This window comes from Hyla sarda, chromosome 3 (genome assembly GCF_029499605.1).
Source record: "Hyla sarda isolate aHylSar1 chromosome 3, aHylSar1.hap1, whole genome shotgun sequence".
Classification (NCBI taxonomy): Eukaryota; Metazoa; Chordata; class Amphibia; order Anura; family Hylidae; genus Hyla; species Hyla sarda.
In genome coordinates, this window is record NC_079191.1 from 237,569,126 (window position 1) to 237,586,524 (window position 17,399).

General features: G+C 39.9%; 1 protein-coding gene across 9 annotated transcripts in view; it reads left to right on the top strand.

The window, feature by feature from the left end:
* LOC130362185 (uncharacterized) overlaps positions 1–17,399 on the top strand; it is a 205,140-nt gene that overhangs the window by 155,478 nt on the left and 32,263 nt on the right. For all 9 annotated transcript variants that reach the window (XR_008891308.1, XM_056566279.1, XM_056566281.1 and 6 more), the window contains 9 exons: positions 2,357–2,500; positions 3,757–3,965; positions 6,767–6,905; positions 7,341–7,461; positions 8,485–8,594; positions 8,822–8,971; positions 10,361–10,414; positions 14,536–14,703; positions 16,115–16,267. Coding sequence is in view for 8 of the 9 variants with exons in the window: in XM_056566279.1 (XP_056422254.1) it covers positions 2,357–2,500; positions 3,757–3,965; positions 6,767–6,905; positions 7,341–7,461; positions 8,485–8,594; positions 8,822–8,971; positions 10,361–10,414; positions 14,536–14,703; positions 16,115–16,267 (1,248 nt within the window). In the remaining variant the exon portion in view is untranslated. The remainder of the gene's footprint in view (positions 1–2,356; positions 2,501–3,756; positions 3,966–6,766; positions 6,906–7,340; positions 7,462–8,484; positions 8,595–8,821; positions 8,972–10,360; positions 10,415–14,535; positions 14,704–16,114; positions 16,268–17,399) is intronic.

Sequence of the window (17,399 nt, forward strand, 5' to 3'; positions counted from 1 at the left end):
TCTGTAGGAAACAAGTCTGACAACATCTCCATATGCAGGGAACACTGAGACAAAAATCCACGGCAGAGTCTGGAGTCCCCATCAAATTTGTCCGGCAGGGACAAGCGGAGGTTAGGAGCGGCCACTCGCTGCGGAGGAGGTGCAGGAGCTGGCGGAGGAGATGGTTGCTGCTGTAGCAGAGGCAGAATTTGCTGTAACATGGCGGTCAACTGCGACAGCTGCTGTCCTTGTTGGGCAATCTGCTGCGATTGCTGAGCGACCACCGTGGGAAGATCAGCGAGACTTGGCAGCGGCACCTCAGCGGGATCCATGGCCGGATCTACTGTCACGATTCGGCTTCCAGGTAGTGGATCCTCTGTGCCAGAGAGGGATTGGCGTGGACCGTGCTAGTGGACCGGTTCTAAGCCACTACTGGTTTTCACCAGAGCCCGCCGCAAAGCGGGATGGTCTTGCTGCGGCGGTAGTGACCAGGTCGTATCCACTAGCAACGGCTCACCTCTCTGGCTGCTGAAGATAGGCGCGGTACAAGGGAGTAGGCAGAAGCAAGGTCAGACGTAGCAGAAGGTCGGGGGCAGGCGGCAAGGTTCGTAGTCAGGATGGGTAGCAGAAGTTCAGGTACACAGGCTTTGGACACACTAAACGCTTTCACTGGCACAAGGCAACAAGATCCGGCAAGGGAGTGCAAGGGAGGAGACTAGATAAAGGCAGGGAGCAGGTGGGAGCCAATTAAGCTAATTGGGCCAGGCACCAATCATTGGTGCACTGGCCCTTTAAGTCTCAGAGAGCTGGCGCGCGCGCGCCCTAGAGAGCGGAGCCGCGCGCGCCAGCACATGACAGCAGGGGACCGGGACGGGTAAGTGACCTGGGATGCGATTCGCGAGCGGGCGCGTCCCGCTGTGCGAATCGCATCCCCAACGGCCAAAACAGTGCAGCGCTCCCGGTCAGCGGGACTGACCGGGGCGCTGCAGGGAGAAAGACGCCGTGAGCGCTCCGGGGAGGAGCGGGGACCCGGAGCGCTAGGCGTGACACCTTCCAGTACTTATCAGCTGCTGTATACTCCACATGAAGTTCTTTTCTTTTTGAATTTCCTTTCTGTCTGACCACAGTGCTCTCTGGCCATTTTAGGAACTGTCCAGAGTAGGAGCAAATCTCCATAGCAAACCTGTCCTGCTTTGGACAGTTCCTGACATGGACAGAGGTGTCAACAAAGAGCACTGTGGTCAGACAGAAAGGAAATTCAAAAAGAAAAGAACGTTAAGTGCTGCCTGAGTGCTAAAATGATCAGTCTGTTGCTGGTCTTAGTATTGGAGCAGCTGAATACAGAAATGTGCCTTGTCCATCTATGTTCTTCTTACTCAATAACAATGTTGTTTGCTTTGCCCTCTCTCCTTTGAGATCAGTATTCTGTATGAGAGCTCATGTTTTTTATATACTTGTCAAAAACAGTGAAATTACCTTGAAGTATACAAGACCTCTTCAGTATTCTGCTAGAGCAGAGCAATAGCCCGCATTTAAAGTCTTGTTAGATTCATTTCTACATTTATATAGATAGATCGAAAATGCCACATGTAGTTCTTGAAATAATAAGAAATAATAAGAATACTATTTTCTATTTCTATTTTACTGTACAGTAGATATATATTTTCCAGTATAGAGCATATTAAAGGGGTACTTCACCCCTAGACATTTTATCCCCTATCCAAAGGATAGGGGATAAGATGTCTGATCGCGGGGGTCCCGCCGCAGGGGGCCCCCGCAATATGGCATGCGTCACCCACCTGTTTCTTGTCCGAAAGCACTGGAGGGTCTGGGTCCCGACCACGGGAACGGAAGTCCGTGATGTCACGACTCCGCCCCCGTGTGACGTCCCGTCCCCTCAATTCAAGTCTATGGGAGGGGGCGTGACAGCCGTCACGCCCCCTCCCATAGACCTGCATTGAGGGGACGGGGCATGACGTCACACGGGGCGGAGTCGTGACATCACGAACTTCCGTTCCCGTGGACGGGACCCAGACTCTTCAGCGCTTCCGGACAAGAAACAGGTGGGTGCCGCATGCCATATTGCGGGGGGTCCCCAGTCGCGATGTCTAGGGGTGGAGTACCCCTTTAAGCTTTCCTTTTTTATTTAGCATTACCTACACCAGAAACTATAACCTCAAATTCACTGAATCTATTTTTATGGCTCATGCTCAGTATACATTATATTCTGTCCTATTGCTTTCCACATATCTTGAACCCCAAAAATACATTACTGGATATTGATAACTGGTTACAAAGAGATTACAGGTCATGTTTTTCAGTCTATTACAAAGCGGCATGTTGTATTAATACATACGTATCCTTTTCATTGACCCAGCTCTGCCTGTGTGAAATGACTGACCAAGAACGCAGTGTAGCTCATGGGGAGCTTGTCGGAGTTCACCTATTAATGGAGGACATTCTTCAAGGCAAATATTTGTTTCGTTCATTTACTGTAGAAGGGAATCTAGAAACCAAACAGGTAATGCAGAACAATTGTGTTACATAGAATTAGTTGAATGTCTTTTTTAGCTAAAAACTATGAGCCTCTGGGATTCTACCCAAATTTGGCCCATCCTGTTGACACCACAAAACCAAACCAAAATCTTACCCTGTACATACCTGGAGCTGAAGAACCCCAAACCAGGGGAGAAGGATGGAATTACTGTAATATCTGGGGCCTGTGAAGTTTCACCTAATGGAAACTACACAGGCCCCCATCACATTAGCTTAGCTGACAGTTACGGTGCAGAGGGGCTGCAGTGCCAAATGGCCACTGTAGCTCCTTATAGCTACGTCACTGATTCTACCAGTATAATAACTGGGAAATATGGTTAATGTAGCTGGAATATAACTGCTCGCCATGTTTTCAGGCCATGTAAGGTCTTCTAAAAAAAAAAAAAAAAAAAAAAGAACAAACAAAACAAAAACTGCTTTCTTGCCGAAATCCATGTTCATGTGTCAGATTAAATTCCATTAGGATGTATGGAATATGCTTTCATTTGCAAACATTTCCACAATATATTCTCATGCAAGAGACAATGTGGCCGTCACTAACGGAACTAAGCCCCAGGGAGGAACGTGGAGATGCAGCAAGGCGGACACTGACTGTATAGACCTGTAGTGGTGGCGCTCTGCCCAGAAGACAGCGGAACTTCAACAATGGAGTATAGAAAAGAATGCGACACTGACCATGCAGGAAACTTCTTTATTCACACAACGGTGACATCAGACGGGTAACAGGCGGGGGAGTAGGGTGGAGGAAGGGTTACCGGGACAAGTTGTTTCGTGCGTTTTGCGCACTTCCTCTAGCCGGATGTGGAACAACTTGTCCCGGTAACCCTTCCTCCACCCTACTCCCCCGCCTGTTACCTGTCTGATGTCACCGTTGTGTGAATAAAGAAGTTTCCTGTATGGTCAGTGTCGCATTCTTTTCTATACTCCATTGTTGAATTTCCGCAATATATCTCCTGTGTCTGAATTTACCCTAAAACGGATCAGTATGCAGGATTATATGTGTCTCTTTTGACATAATGAATACATCAGAAATGGGATATTTCTTTTATTACTTCACTATTGGATTCTGGGATTGAGCAGATGTATCTTGACTTTCTATGAATGTATTTTTCTGATTTCTCAGTGACTTATAGGTGCTTAAATTGTAAACTATAGGTCCATTCATGCAATATGAAAATAAATGTATTATGAAGACTTGTTCAAATTTCAATTCACCTCTAGCTACAAGTCGAATTGTTTCCTATGAGAGGAAAGCAGTCATCACCGGAGTCAACATCTCAAGATCCAATTTCAGAATCCACCTTACTGAAATCCTTCTTAATCTTATGGAAACAGATGGAAGTCTTTAAGGAGCAGTGGGGAAAACGGAAACTTCAAGTGGAAGAAATTAACACTTTAAGCCTATATAGACAATTCTGTGAACTCTATAGGTGAGTAAAGCATAAATGGCTTCTTTTCATATGTATGCCACAATCATGTACAATTAATACAGTACTAAAAGAAATATCTAGAGATTATTGGACACCATTTAAAGACGGTTTCTGTAAACCAGATAATTTACATCAACTGAGGGTCAAATGAAAGAGCTGAAACATCTTTGCCTCAAAGTGGGGATTGATGGCTGAAGCTACTGACATGACTGGGTCTTTCACATGAAGGGTCCTAAGCTGGCCATACATTAGTGATTTCAGATGGCTGCTTTTAGAATGGCAAGTCATTCACAGCTGGTCTGTGATGATTTTCATTTTGGAAGAACATTCCATTAAATAAAGCATACTTGTCAATATAAAAAAAAAAAAAAAACGTTTGACATTTCATAGGGAAAATGAACAGACCTTGACCAATGACAAGAACGAGCAAGGAGAGAGGAGCACAACCACACGCTTCTCTTCCCACTGTGTGTGAGATCTGGATAGCCCCATAGACTTACATTATGACTAGGTTCAGGCCATGTGATACATAGCCGGCATGTGATGTATGTATATATATATATATATATATATATATATATATATATGCTTGGGTATGTGTATACGTAAAATGTTCATTTAGGAGCTACCCCTCCCCCTAATGATCCTTCCTGTCTGACCCCCTCCCATCGAGTAGAGTTCCTGAACAAAGACTGCATAGCCTGCCAAACTTTTCAGGAAAGGCTTACCTTATATGGTGTGCCACAGCTATACTTATCCCCCTAGTGGGGGTGGGAACCTATGCTAAATAGAGAGGTGATATAACCAAGTGGATGGCATAATAAAGGGCAGAAGCATTTGAAACTGACATGGCTCCGTTTGATTTACTTTGGTGTGCACATTCTGATTTGGCCGAGAGTAAGATAGTTACAAGGTAACTGATAACATCCATATCAGGCATACAACGTGCCAAGCTGGCACTTCTCCTGGCATTTACGACATATCAAAAGTTTTTTAATGATGTGCACATTTGAAATGACAAATTGTCCCACAGTTTCTAGCCTGGTCTTTGCGTATATTGATGGTTTACCGATATATGCCTTTGCATTGAATAACTTTCAAAGGACTGTACCTGACAGTGACAAAAATAAAACCAACACCAAAGGTCACCTTTTCCTCATTAAAAGGTACCAATGGTCGGCAGGTAAAACTCTGTATATCAGACAATGTTTTAGTGGATGGACAGCTTTAGAAGGACTCACTTTTTGTGCAGACTCTTTGACAAATGCATTAACAGTTATTATTATAATAGTTATTATAGCAGTCAAACCAACTATTATAAGGCATCTAACTGGTAAAGCAAAATCATAGGACAAAAAATGTATTGTGTTTATTTTATTGATTAATGTGGTGTTTACAGTTAACATGTAATAAGATCTAAGAATCCTTGTGCTTGAATCAGACATTTCCATGTGTATAGATAATGAATAATTTATAAAATGAATAAGATTTTGGAAAATCATGACTCACCCTCTCTAGAGAATTCACCCTATACTCACACCTGCCGTCTCAGTAATTATTTCCAGAAACATATGGAATTATAGAACAAGTATATAAGTAATTTGTTACATTGCTGCACATGCAACCAATCATTTTAGTTCCAGTCTTTTCTAGTCATACTTTAAGTAGTATCATTACATGTATGACTCCATCAAGAGGTTGTCACATCAGGAGATATATACATATATACAGTATATATTATAGGCAAGAGGAAAGACGGGGCTGCACCACTGCTAAGCGTGTCATATGTTTAATTCTGCCCTTCAGGAAAAATAGGCAATCTTGGTGGAGGCCATAGGGTGCTTAAAACTAGAATGAACAGTGTCCAAAATGTACTAAAAATTGAAAAAATTGTTTTAGCACTCACCATGTAAATAACCTTTGTTCTACAATTCACCGGCTACCGGCATAGAAAGGGAGGATGAGCCGCACAGCTGAAGCTGAGCGGAGTGACGGCAACAAGCCTTGTTTCGCAGTCTTCCCGCTTCCTCTGGCCTTACTGCTGGATTCTCCCGGAATTCTTTTACAGGAAATCCAGGATCACTATCCGGAAGGAGGATTAGTGCGACAAATTTTGTGCGACAAATTAGTGCGACAAATTTTCAAAGTCCAAAAAATAATAATGAAAACGTGAAAAATAGTCTCTGTTAAAAAACATATGATACATGTGTAGTAATCATAAAAATACTCTCAGCTCATGTTTTTATTATTACTTTTTGCACTTTGAAAAAATTTGTCAGACTAATCCTCCTTCCGGATAGTGATCCTGGATTTCCTGTAAAAGACTTCCGGGGGAATCCAGCAGTGAGGCCAGAGGAAGCGGGAAGACCGCAAAAAAAGGCTTGTTGCCATCACTCCTCTCAGCTTTGGCTGTGCAGTTCATCCTCCCTTTCTATGCCAGTAGCTGGGGAATTGTAGAAGAGAGGTCATTTACATGGTGAGTGCTAAAACTATTTTTTCTATTATTGTACAATATATATATATATATATATATATATATATATATATATATATATATTTATTAGATAGATATAGAGAAAGTGGGAGAGAGAAATCTCTCTATAAGCTGGAGTAGAGGGCCGTTGTTAAGACCATTTAAATGGGTGGAGTATAATTCTACATTTACCATGCAGCCACATGGTCTTACAGGAACCTAAACTCTAGAATTCTAGCTATAATAGGCATGTTTCATAGATTCTACTAGTCACAAGAAAGGGATAAATTGTGCATAATGTGTTATACTTCTGGGTTGTTTATTGTAGAGATGAAATTTTCTATCCCACCATGAAAGCCCTTGCTTGGCAAATGGGCAAAGAAGAGGAGTTTGAAGGGATCACGCTGAGATCTCAGGTTGTGCTTCCTCCTAAAGGAGCTTCTGAGATAGAAGTTAGAGTTCGGCAGGTAAGGATATGGCATATACAGTACATTCCGAAAGTGTTCTGAACCTTTCACATTTTGTTATGTTGCGGCCCTGGGCTAAAATTAAAATAAATAAATAATGTTTTCTCCTATGATTCTGTACTCAAAACCCCATAGTAACAAAATAAAAACTGATTTTAGAATTGTTTTCCTATTTTCAAAAATGGAAAAATAAAGTTTCACATACACGTAAGTATTCAGGCCCTTTTGCTCTGGGACCCTCCCATTTTTCTTCATCATCTTTGAGATGTTTCTACGCCTTGATCGAAGTCTTTGTGTGGTAAATTCAGTGGAGTGGACATAACGCAGCCCTCCAAAGCCACGAGGAGTAAGAACTGCCTATAGAGCTCAGAGACAAAAACATATCAGTAAAATACCAGTACCAAAATATTTATACTTCAATCTTGTTTATCACAGCTTCAGAAAATAATGGAAAGCTTTGAAACTGATATGATTCATGATGTTAAAAGGAAAATTGCCAAGGAGATGACATTGGTGATATCCGAAAGAGCAAGAGAAGGAAGGGGAGTTCCGACAGGTATAATCTATGAAGCATTACACTTCATTGATAACCATTCTATGAAGAGTAAAATTTATATGAACAGTGCTGTGGAGTCAATATCTCCTCAATGTACTTCCTACTCCTATATGAATAACTGTCTTTCAATAATTACTAGAGATTAATATACTTAGAACAGGATCTGTATACAGCACGTCTTGCTGTATAGCCTAGAGAAGGTGACAATTTTATGTGAAAAACACTTTGGTTTCTTCTTCATGTCATTCTCTACCTTTAAAAACTATAAACAGGGGTATGACTTACAATTAAAATGCAATTTATTGGTTATATTCTTAAAAACAGACATATAACCCCTATGACACAATACAAGATACATTCACCTGTGACCGCTAAGCGGTCACAGGTGAATGTATCTTGTATTGTGTCATTGGGGTTATATGTCTGTTTTTAAGAATATAACCAATAAATTGCATTTTAATTGTAAGTCATACCCCTGTTTATAGTTTTTGATGGTATATTAATGGGGATTTTGAGATATCAGCTATCTATCTTGCATTCTTTACCTTTAAATACTTCTTCGACCCAATAAACACCTCCAAATGATGAAAATGAATATCTTTTGTTATGTAACATTGTCTTATCCTACATTCTCTGTATGTATTTTGTCTCATTAATAAAGGGGAATTGTTCATTTAGGAAACCTACTGAAATCTACTCAAACTCAGGGAGAGCAGTCAAGCTACATGTAGGTGTTGCCCCTTGTCAGCTTCAAAGCAAGGACCCCATTGCTGCAAGGCAATAGTTCCAACCACTGAGTCACAATGCTGTCTTACCAGTTTCCCCACTTTTGTGCCTGCGTATGTTTGCTGAACACTAAGAGTCTGAAAATGAATACAAAGGAATTTCTTCATAAATGCAAATGATATTTACATAGTAATTACTCAAAAAACATATTACAGCTGATTTTAGTGAACAATCCAATACAACCTAAAAATCCATTCCGATAACCTTAGTGTGCTTAATACCATTATTTACATGTAGAGCTCTGGAAGAAGCCAGTTATGAAGGAGAACTTTTCACCCAGTAGGCCGGAAATTGTGGAAAAATTTGTGCAGCTTCTAATGAGTGAACGCCAGGAAAACGCCACAGAGGTACGCTACATGAAACATGTGCGTGACAAGGCTTGTACTTGATGTATCATTATTGTAGTGCAACTGTTCACCGGCTGGACATTCATAATCTTAGACAACTTTTTGTCTCTATTTTCCTGTGTTTGTGTGAATGGTTGTATGCATATTGAGCAGGAATATTTTTGTATACTGTAGACTAGTACAACGATCCTTATTTCTTTGCTAATTGTTTGTTGCTATCATTTTAGGTAACGTTCAGCAAGGAGCATTTAAAACGTTGTCTGACATCAATGGCTTGTGACATAATGGCAAGAGAACATTCTAACTTTGAATCATACTCTATGTTTTATGAGAATCTACTTCAGCATGAGCACCAATTGTTGTATCAGAAAGAGCAGGTGTGTATATTTTGGAACAATGTAGTTTAACATACACACCAGTTTTAAAGCATATACGGTATGTATATAATTGTTATAGCCAAATGCTTGGTCTGTCGGTCTGTGAGCATTTTATATCTATCAAATGCATTTTAGTCGTAAGCACTCCATTAGAATTGAGGTACTACCAGCATCATTTTATTCCGGGACCCGTTAGCCACCTTAATAGAAGCGACACAGCTGCTGTGTTTTTTTTTATACTACTATGGTTGTAATGGCTTGAACAAGGCTGGAGTCGGACAAAATGTTGTTGCTATTTTGCTATCATGCTGTTGGTTTTATGAAGATCTGCAATAAAAGTTACCTTTACTGGTGCCTTAGGCTTTCAAGGGAAAGGCAAATTTTATCAGTGCATTAAAGTATCTGCTTAAGTATCTATTCATTCCAATGAGGGGGGCATCCATTTGATTCCCATTAAAGTGACTTCCCCTGCACCCATAACTCATTGAAATTTCCAGCAAGCCTGTTCACTAGTATAGGGTTTATGGCAGGACCAAAACAGAACCAATAATAAACTTATAAAGAGACCAGTAAAAAAGGTCACAGAATAAATTTTTTGCTTGGATAATAGACTAATATGGATACCCTGTTGTGTGTCTGTACACAACAGGCTATCTTCGACAGTTTTATAACTTGCATGCTTCATCAGTTTTTCTCCTCTGCAAGGCCCTTTCTCTAATGTTCACTTATCCTTCAGTAAGTAGATGAAAATGAGATGTTATGATGTTTACCATCCACTGGGCACATGCAGAAGAAGGACTCCTTCTCCTCTGTATCTCTATAGCACAGGCACAGAAGTAGCATGAATGACATTTTAAAACAGTAATAAACAGGATAATCTGTGAATCAAGCACTGAAATTAGATAGATGCCTAACCAGATCTTTCAGCCCTGTCTCTGCTCCTCTCACTTCCTTTCACACTCTTTAGACTTCTTTGGGCAGCATGTAAGCTGCTCTTTCAATGAGCTGATATCTCTTGAGACTGTTGGTATAAAGTTTGTGATATGTGTTTGTACTACAAATTTATCCAAAGTAAGTTGCCATTTAACTTGTGTAAAATGTATTATACCATATTTTAGTAAAAGTAACAAACAAATGTGAAACCTGAGTTTCTCCTATGTAAGTCACTGAATGAAGCCTTTTGCGATATGTATTACATAACTATAGAGGGTGCAGAGATGGCAGTTGAAACAGGGTCCTGGTCCCCAAGGGGGCCCAGAAGACCCCTCTGCCATGAAAAACCAGTATTATAAAAAGCACATTGTAGACATGGGCCTCGTTAAAGATTTTGCATTGGAGCCCAAAAGCTACAAGTTACTCCTCTGTGTATCACCATGTCTTATCTTATAGGAGCTGCTGGCAAATAAAGACAAAAAGAAAAAAAATGAACCTGACTCTAACAAGGTGGGTTAAGTAAATAAATATTTACTAATGTACTTTACATTTTAAATGCACAATGATAGATTTTCAATGTTTCCTGAATATAACTTCAGTTTAGGATGCCTACTTTAAATTTTGCCATAAGTGAAGCACAAAGTAACAAGCTATTACAATGATTTGTGGCTTTACTGTAGTATTTCAGTATACTAGATTACGTTAGATAATATGTACTAATATATGCATGTTCCAGAGGTATTAGAAACTGTATCACTGCTTTGTTAACATCACCTGACAAAACTTTTGTGTATTTAGAGTTCACATTCTTTCTCTAGCAAATCCTGACCTCCATTGCAGCTAATGTGGCCAGTTTGTTGGTTTGTAGCCAAAACAGTGTATGTATGATTCAGCTTGTTCCCGAAGCCTGTCCTTTAATATTATATATAGCACACTTACAAAGGGTATACATAAAAGACAGCCCTGCAATTGGTGACCTGTGCTATTTAGTAACGCATCATAATCACAGAACCTCAGTAACTGCAGTATCCCAAAGTGTAGGTTTCACAAACATCCATTAGGCCTTCATAAGTTTACAGTAGTCAAATTCAGAATTTATTTTATAATTAACCATTTGCTATACATCATCCTTGCATCAATTTACATTTTGATCAGTTATATAAAGCTATATTGTGAATAAGAGTTCTCATAGCTACCTTCTAGAAAACATTTAAAAATAACATTATTTTAAAAGTGCAAATAAAAATAAATACATCCTTACAATAAAAAAAGCAAACAATACAGCAAGATACCACTCTACTTAAAGGGGTTATCCAGGAAAAAACTTTTTTTTATACATATATATCAACTGGCTGCAGAAAGTTAAACAGATTTGTAAATTACTTCTATTAAAAAATCTTAATCCTTTCATTACTTATGAGCTTCTGAAGTTAAGGTTGTTCTTTTCTTTCTAAGTGCTCTCTGATGACACCTGTCTCGGGAACCGCCCAGTTTAGAAGAGGTTTGCTATGGGAATTTGCTTCTAAACTGGGCGGTTTCCGAGACACGTGTCATCAGAGATTACTTAGACAGAAAAGAAAAACCTTAACTTCAGAAGCTCATAAGTACTGAAAGGATGAAGATTTTTTAATAGAAGTAATTTACAAATCTGTTTAACTTTCTGGAGTCAGTTGATGTATATAAAAAAGTTTTTTCCTGGAATACCCCTTTAATGTACAAGATAACATAATATCTGTATTACATATTCATTATTTTTCATACAATATATATTTATATGACTTATCAAATAAACATAACTAATAAGTAAATAAATAAGTAAGAGTGATTTATTTTGTGGCACATGTTTGTGAACCTGCTGTGTGTTTATAGCCCAATATAACTATTGATGTCTAATAATCATTGTAAAACATATGAAACCTAGGTAGCTTTGTGTGATAAGTACACAAACAGAGTAAAGTCCACAGCACAAGGAAGCTGTAGTCAAGCAGAAACTTTTCTGTTATTAACTCCTTAAAGGAAAATCTCACTCAAATAAATATAAAGCATTTACACATAGTGTTTAAGTTTTCTACGATATTCACTAATATATAGTCATAGCAGTAAATGTTGGCACCGCTAAAATTTTTCAAGAAAATGAACTATTTCTCACAGAAAAGGATTGCAGTAACACATGTTTTGCTATACACATGTTTATTCTCTTTGTGTGTATTGGAACTAAACCAAAAAAGGGAGGGAAAAAAGCAAATTGGACATAATGTCACACCAAGCTCCAAAAATGGGCTGGACAAAATTATTGGCACTCTTTCAAAATTCTGGAAAAATAAGATTGTTTCAAGCATGTGATGCTCCTTTAAACTCACCTGGGGCAAGTAACAGGTGTGGGCAATATAAAAATCACACCTGAAAGCAGATAAAAAGGAGAGAAGTTCACTTAGTCTTTGCATTGTGTGTCTGTGTGTGTCACACTAAGCATGGACAACAGAAAGAGGAGAAGAGAACTGTCTGAGGACTTGAGGATTGGGGAAAACATATCAACAATCTCAAGGTTACAAGTTCACTTAATCTTTGCATTGTTTGTCTGTGTGTGCCACACTAAGCATGGACAACAAAAAGAGGAGAAGAGAACTGTCTGAGGACTTGAGAACCAAAATTGTGGAAAAATATCAACAATCTCAAGGTTACAAGTTCATCTCCAGAGATCTAGATTTGCCTTTGTCAACAGTGCGCAACATTACCAAGAAGTTTGCAACCCATGGCACTATAGCTAATCTCACTGGGCGTGGACGGAAAATAAAAATTTATGAAAGGTGTCAACACAGGATAGTCCGGATGGTGGATAAGCAGCCCCAAACAAGTTCCAAAGATATTCAAACTGTCCTGCAGGCTCAGGGAGCATCAGTGTCAGCCAAACTATTCGTCGACATTTAAATGAAATGAAATGCTATGGCAGGAGACCCAGGAGGACTCCACTGCTGACACAGAGACATAAAAAAGCAAGACTACAGTGAAATATGGTGGAGGTTCAAAGATGATTTGGGTTGTTTTGCTGCCTCTGGCACTGGGTGCCTTGAATGTGTGCAAGGCATCATGAAATCTGAGGATTACCAACAGATTTTGGGTCACACTGTACAGCCCAGTGTCAGAAAGCTGGGTTTGCATCCGAGATCTTGGGTCTTTCAGCAGGACAATGACCCCAAACATACGTCAAAATGCACCCAGAAATGGACAGCAACAAAACACTGGAGAGTTCTGAAGTGGCCAGATGTAAATCCCATAGAACACATGTAGAGAGATCTTAAAATTGCTGTTGGGAAAAGGTGCCTTCCAATAAGAGAGACCTGGAGCAGTTTGCACAGGAAGAGTGGTCCAACATTCCGGCTGAGAGGTATAAGAAGCTTATTGATGGTTATAGGAAGTGAAGGATTTCAGTTATATTCTCCAAATGGTGTGCAACCAAATTTTGAGTGCCAATAATTTTGTCCAGCCCATTTTTGGAGTTTGATGTGACATTATGTTCAATTTGCTTTTTTTCCTCCCTTTTTTTGTTTAGTTCCAATACACACAAAGGGAATAAACGTGTGTATAGCAAACCATGTGTTACTGCAATCCTTTTCTGTGAGAAATACTTCATTTTCTTGAAAAAGTTCAGGGGTGCCAACATTTACGACCATGACTGTATAATGGTTTATAAAAGGAGCAGGCATGTGGTATAATTATGGGAACTGCCATAGAAGATAAAAGGTTGTTAACATCAGAAGTGCTTGCTCTTTGTGTAGAAAGCATTTTTTCCACAATGTTTTGTGCATGCTTTTCTCAAGACCAACAGTTTTTAGCTAGGATATGAGATCTGATGTGCCAAATATGAGACATAAGTTGGTCAACCTACAGCATGTGAGACAAGGTGCACATAGGAAGGTGCCATGCTTATTCAGATTACCAGAACAGACAGAACATAGGAATGCAGCAGTGTCTAGTGTAGTTTTTGCTGCTGTGCTTTGTGAGAGAATATATGTAAATGCAGAGAGAAGCAGTGGTGCCTTGAGTCAGCCCGGCATCTCACCAACCTTGCCAGGTGCTGACGCAATGGAAGGAGTGGGGTGGATTTTGTTGGTTTTGTCCTCATCCATTAAATGTCGGAGGTTACGGATCTGTTTAGAAAATGCATTGTATCAAATAAATGACTGCTTTTTAGAGAGAATAAACCAAATTGTGACATACATTCAGTTTTTTCATAAACCCTTAGATTTATGGAGTTTTACAGATGTATAAATCACTTAGCTTGTAGTCTCCTAGTTTTAAATAACCATGGCTTACCTGGTGGTTCACCTAAAGTAGCGTCTTGTTGTTTATATGCTAAAACTGTCAGGTAAGCATACATTAAGATGATAAACAATGTTAACAACCCTGTGACCAGATCTATACATATATCAGTATATATCTATGGTCAATGAGCTGTATAAACATTATCACTACTTTCAATTAAGAAAATATCCAGTTCCCCTACTAGCTTTGGATCAGTTTTGCGTTATGTTTTTTTTGTGCCTTGGAGGGCGCTACAGCTGGTCATTTGCTTGCTGATCCTATGCTTGCACCATATGTTCAGGCTGAATTATTTTTCTTTTCTTTTCTAGAATACAGATATGAGCCATGAACTCCTTATTGAAATTACTGCACTCAGAGCCAAGCTCCAAGATGTTGAAGAAGAAATTATGACTGTTAAGGAAACCATTAAAAAACAAGTGCAAGATGAATATGAGGCTTTGATCAGGACTCTTTTTGCTACATGCGTATCCCTGAAGGTGAACACGGCATTGTCATATCTGTTCTTTAAGCGTTTGGTATTTGTGTTTCTGTATAGATAGATAATGGTGTATGGTAGGCACAGGGGTACTAGGAAATACCTTATCACTTTGATGCCAGGGCACTGTTAACCTATACACGGACTGAGGTTGGTAACAGATTCTCCTGGGCCAGACACGGGGAGTAAAGAAACAAACCAACGTCAGGTTACTGATAACTGCCTTTTACTGAGCAGGGTGCAGATGGTATTACACGCCAACAGTATGATGCAGAATAGAGAGGATGCAGTGTAACCCCTAGGGAGCCCTGTTGCCTTGCTGGGACTTATGGTGCTTTTCCCTCAATAGATTAATCCTGACTTGATGTAAGACTGAAGATTGTTCCAGGTTCTGACAAGGTCCTGTAGCTTTCACTGCCAAGGCTTGAATTTCCTCCGTGCGGGTGATCCTTACAGAATGACTGGATTAGACTTGAAATGAGATTTGTTCTGGGCCTTCCCTCGGAGCTTCTCCACACACAACTCACACCTTTACCACACTTGTGCTCTGCTCAGACTCAATTCTGAACTGGGGCAACTCCTCCCCCACAACACTATAACTAGCAATTTAGGGGTTCCCATTCGGCATACAGGGTCACATGGCCTTGCACTGTTCCACTCTCTTAAAGGTACAACACATATAATATAACACATAACACAGTACATATGAAAATATATTAAACATCTCATAAAGTGCTTAAACATAACATTAATGACCAGTCCTTCAGGGGGCCCAACACCTGTGCCGCAGGTCCACCCAAGGAAGTCCGAAGCCCACAGGACAGCCTTTGGTGCTGGGAAACCACAGGTGTCCATGTGCCACTGGTCTTTCTAGAACCTAATGTCAGAACATAAGTCAATATATCAGCCCAAGTAAGGTCTACATAGCAGATATGTTTATGGTTCAGTACTTTGCTAGAAATAGCAGCTATTACACTGACTATCTTGAAGTGACCTTGATGTATTACAAGTTCCGTCATTAACAATGAGTGGCCACAAACAACTCCATAAAGCAATATCAACTGAGGCTCACGAGAATCTGCAGAAAACATGAGTAGCTTCACAAGTTCTCTTCAGCCACCAAACATTATAAAACATTTACAAGAATAAGTGACTAGATGAAATTCTACTGACAAGCAGGCTAGTAAGTCACTATCGCAGTAGGTCTCAAGAGTGAGACCCGGTGCTATCAACAGCTTATGACACATCTGAACGAAATGTTTAAAAAAAAGTGTTTTTAATAAAAGTAATGCTTTAAAATATCTCCAGTTCTGATCATTTCCAGAAACATTTTTCCATATTTGTGTTTTACTATCTGAATTTTTGTACTTTTTGCCTGTTAACTTCTATATTTTTAACCTTTATATTTTTAGTCTAGAATAGATGGCTATCACATTAACATGAACAAGGAAGTGACTGAAATCATCAGCGATGTTCGGAAGGAAGGTGTGGATGACATGATTCGTCTGAAGAAAAAATATTGCCCCGGACAAAATGCTAGCGCTCTAAAAAACACAATGTCCTTGGTGAGTTACAGGCAAAAATTATTTTATGTTTATATTTTATAATTTTTTTTTATTATGTTTATATTTTTGCCTTTATATTTGCCTACTGATAATTATTTAAACAAACTGAAACTATCATTGTATCTATACATGGTGTCTATTTTCTCCAAGCAAATATATTTCAGTTAGTTGGGTTAAACTTACTCCTTAACCTGCCTTGAAATTCCTGTACATCATGGTGGCATTAAAGGGGTTATCCAGGAGGAGTATTTTTTATTTTCTATCTATGGCTATTGTGTGGGATGTAAAAAAATAAACCCCTCCAGTGCTCTAACGGTGCCTCTGGTGTCCTGCTCCGGTCCCCCCAATTATATCTCACACAATGGGCATAGTAAGAAAAAAAAACACTCCTGCTGGATAACCCCTTTAAGAAGTTGCTGCCGGCTGCCTTTAGCAGCTGAAATCCTCTGTCAATAGGCATCATGGTGCGAGCTCCAATGCCAGCTATTTTATCCTCTATATGCCACTGTCAAACATGACAATGGCCACAATATCATAGTGCCAATTATTTGCCATGGATTTTACTAGGCCTCTACAGCTGCCATAATTGATCTGCTTTAGGCAGGCTGTACTAGCAAAGCTGTTGACTGTAATACATATATTTACAGTGAACTGTATGTATGATCAAGTACCAGGTGAACCGCATAGAAAAGAAACTTTGCAAAACTTTTTTATTTTCAACCAACAAAATTTTTTATCATGTGGTGGAGTCAGGGGGGATGCAAGGCGTATGGGCAGATGTTGTAGTTGCCCAGGGGTAGATGGTATTAACCCCTCAATGTTCGTGACGCCAGGGCGTTGTTTTAACCGAGAACCACCCGAACGGTAGCACCGCTAGTCCTAGTTAGGCAGGGAAAATAAGAGTCCAAGGCCATGTCAGGGTTAATGGTTGCTTTACTGAGGTAGACAGATGGTACAGTCTTTACAGCTAGGCCAGGATCCCAGAGAGGTGACCAGCAACACAATAGACCTCGCAGCTTGCTGGGACTTGCAGTGACTTGGATAGACTTTAGCACAGCCACGCTGACTATAATTGACTTGACTTGACTGAAGATAGTGACAGCAGACAGAGATGACTAGACTTACTGACTTG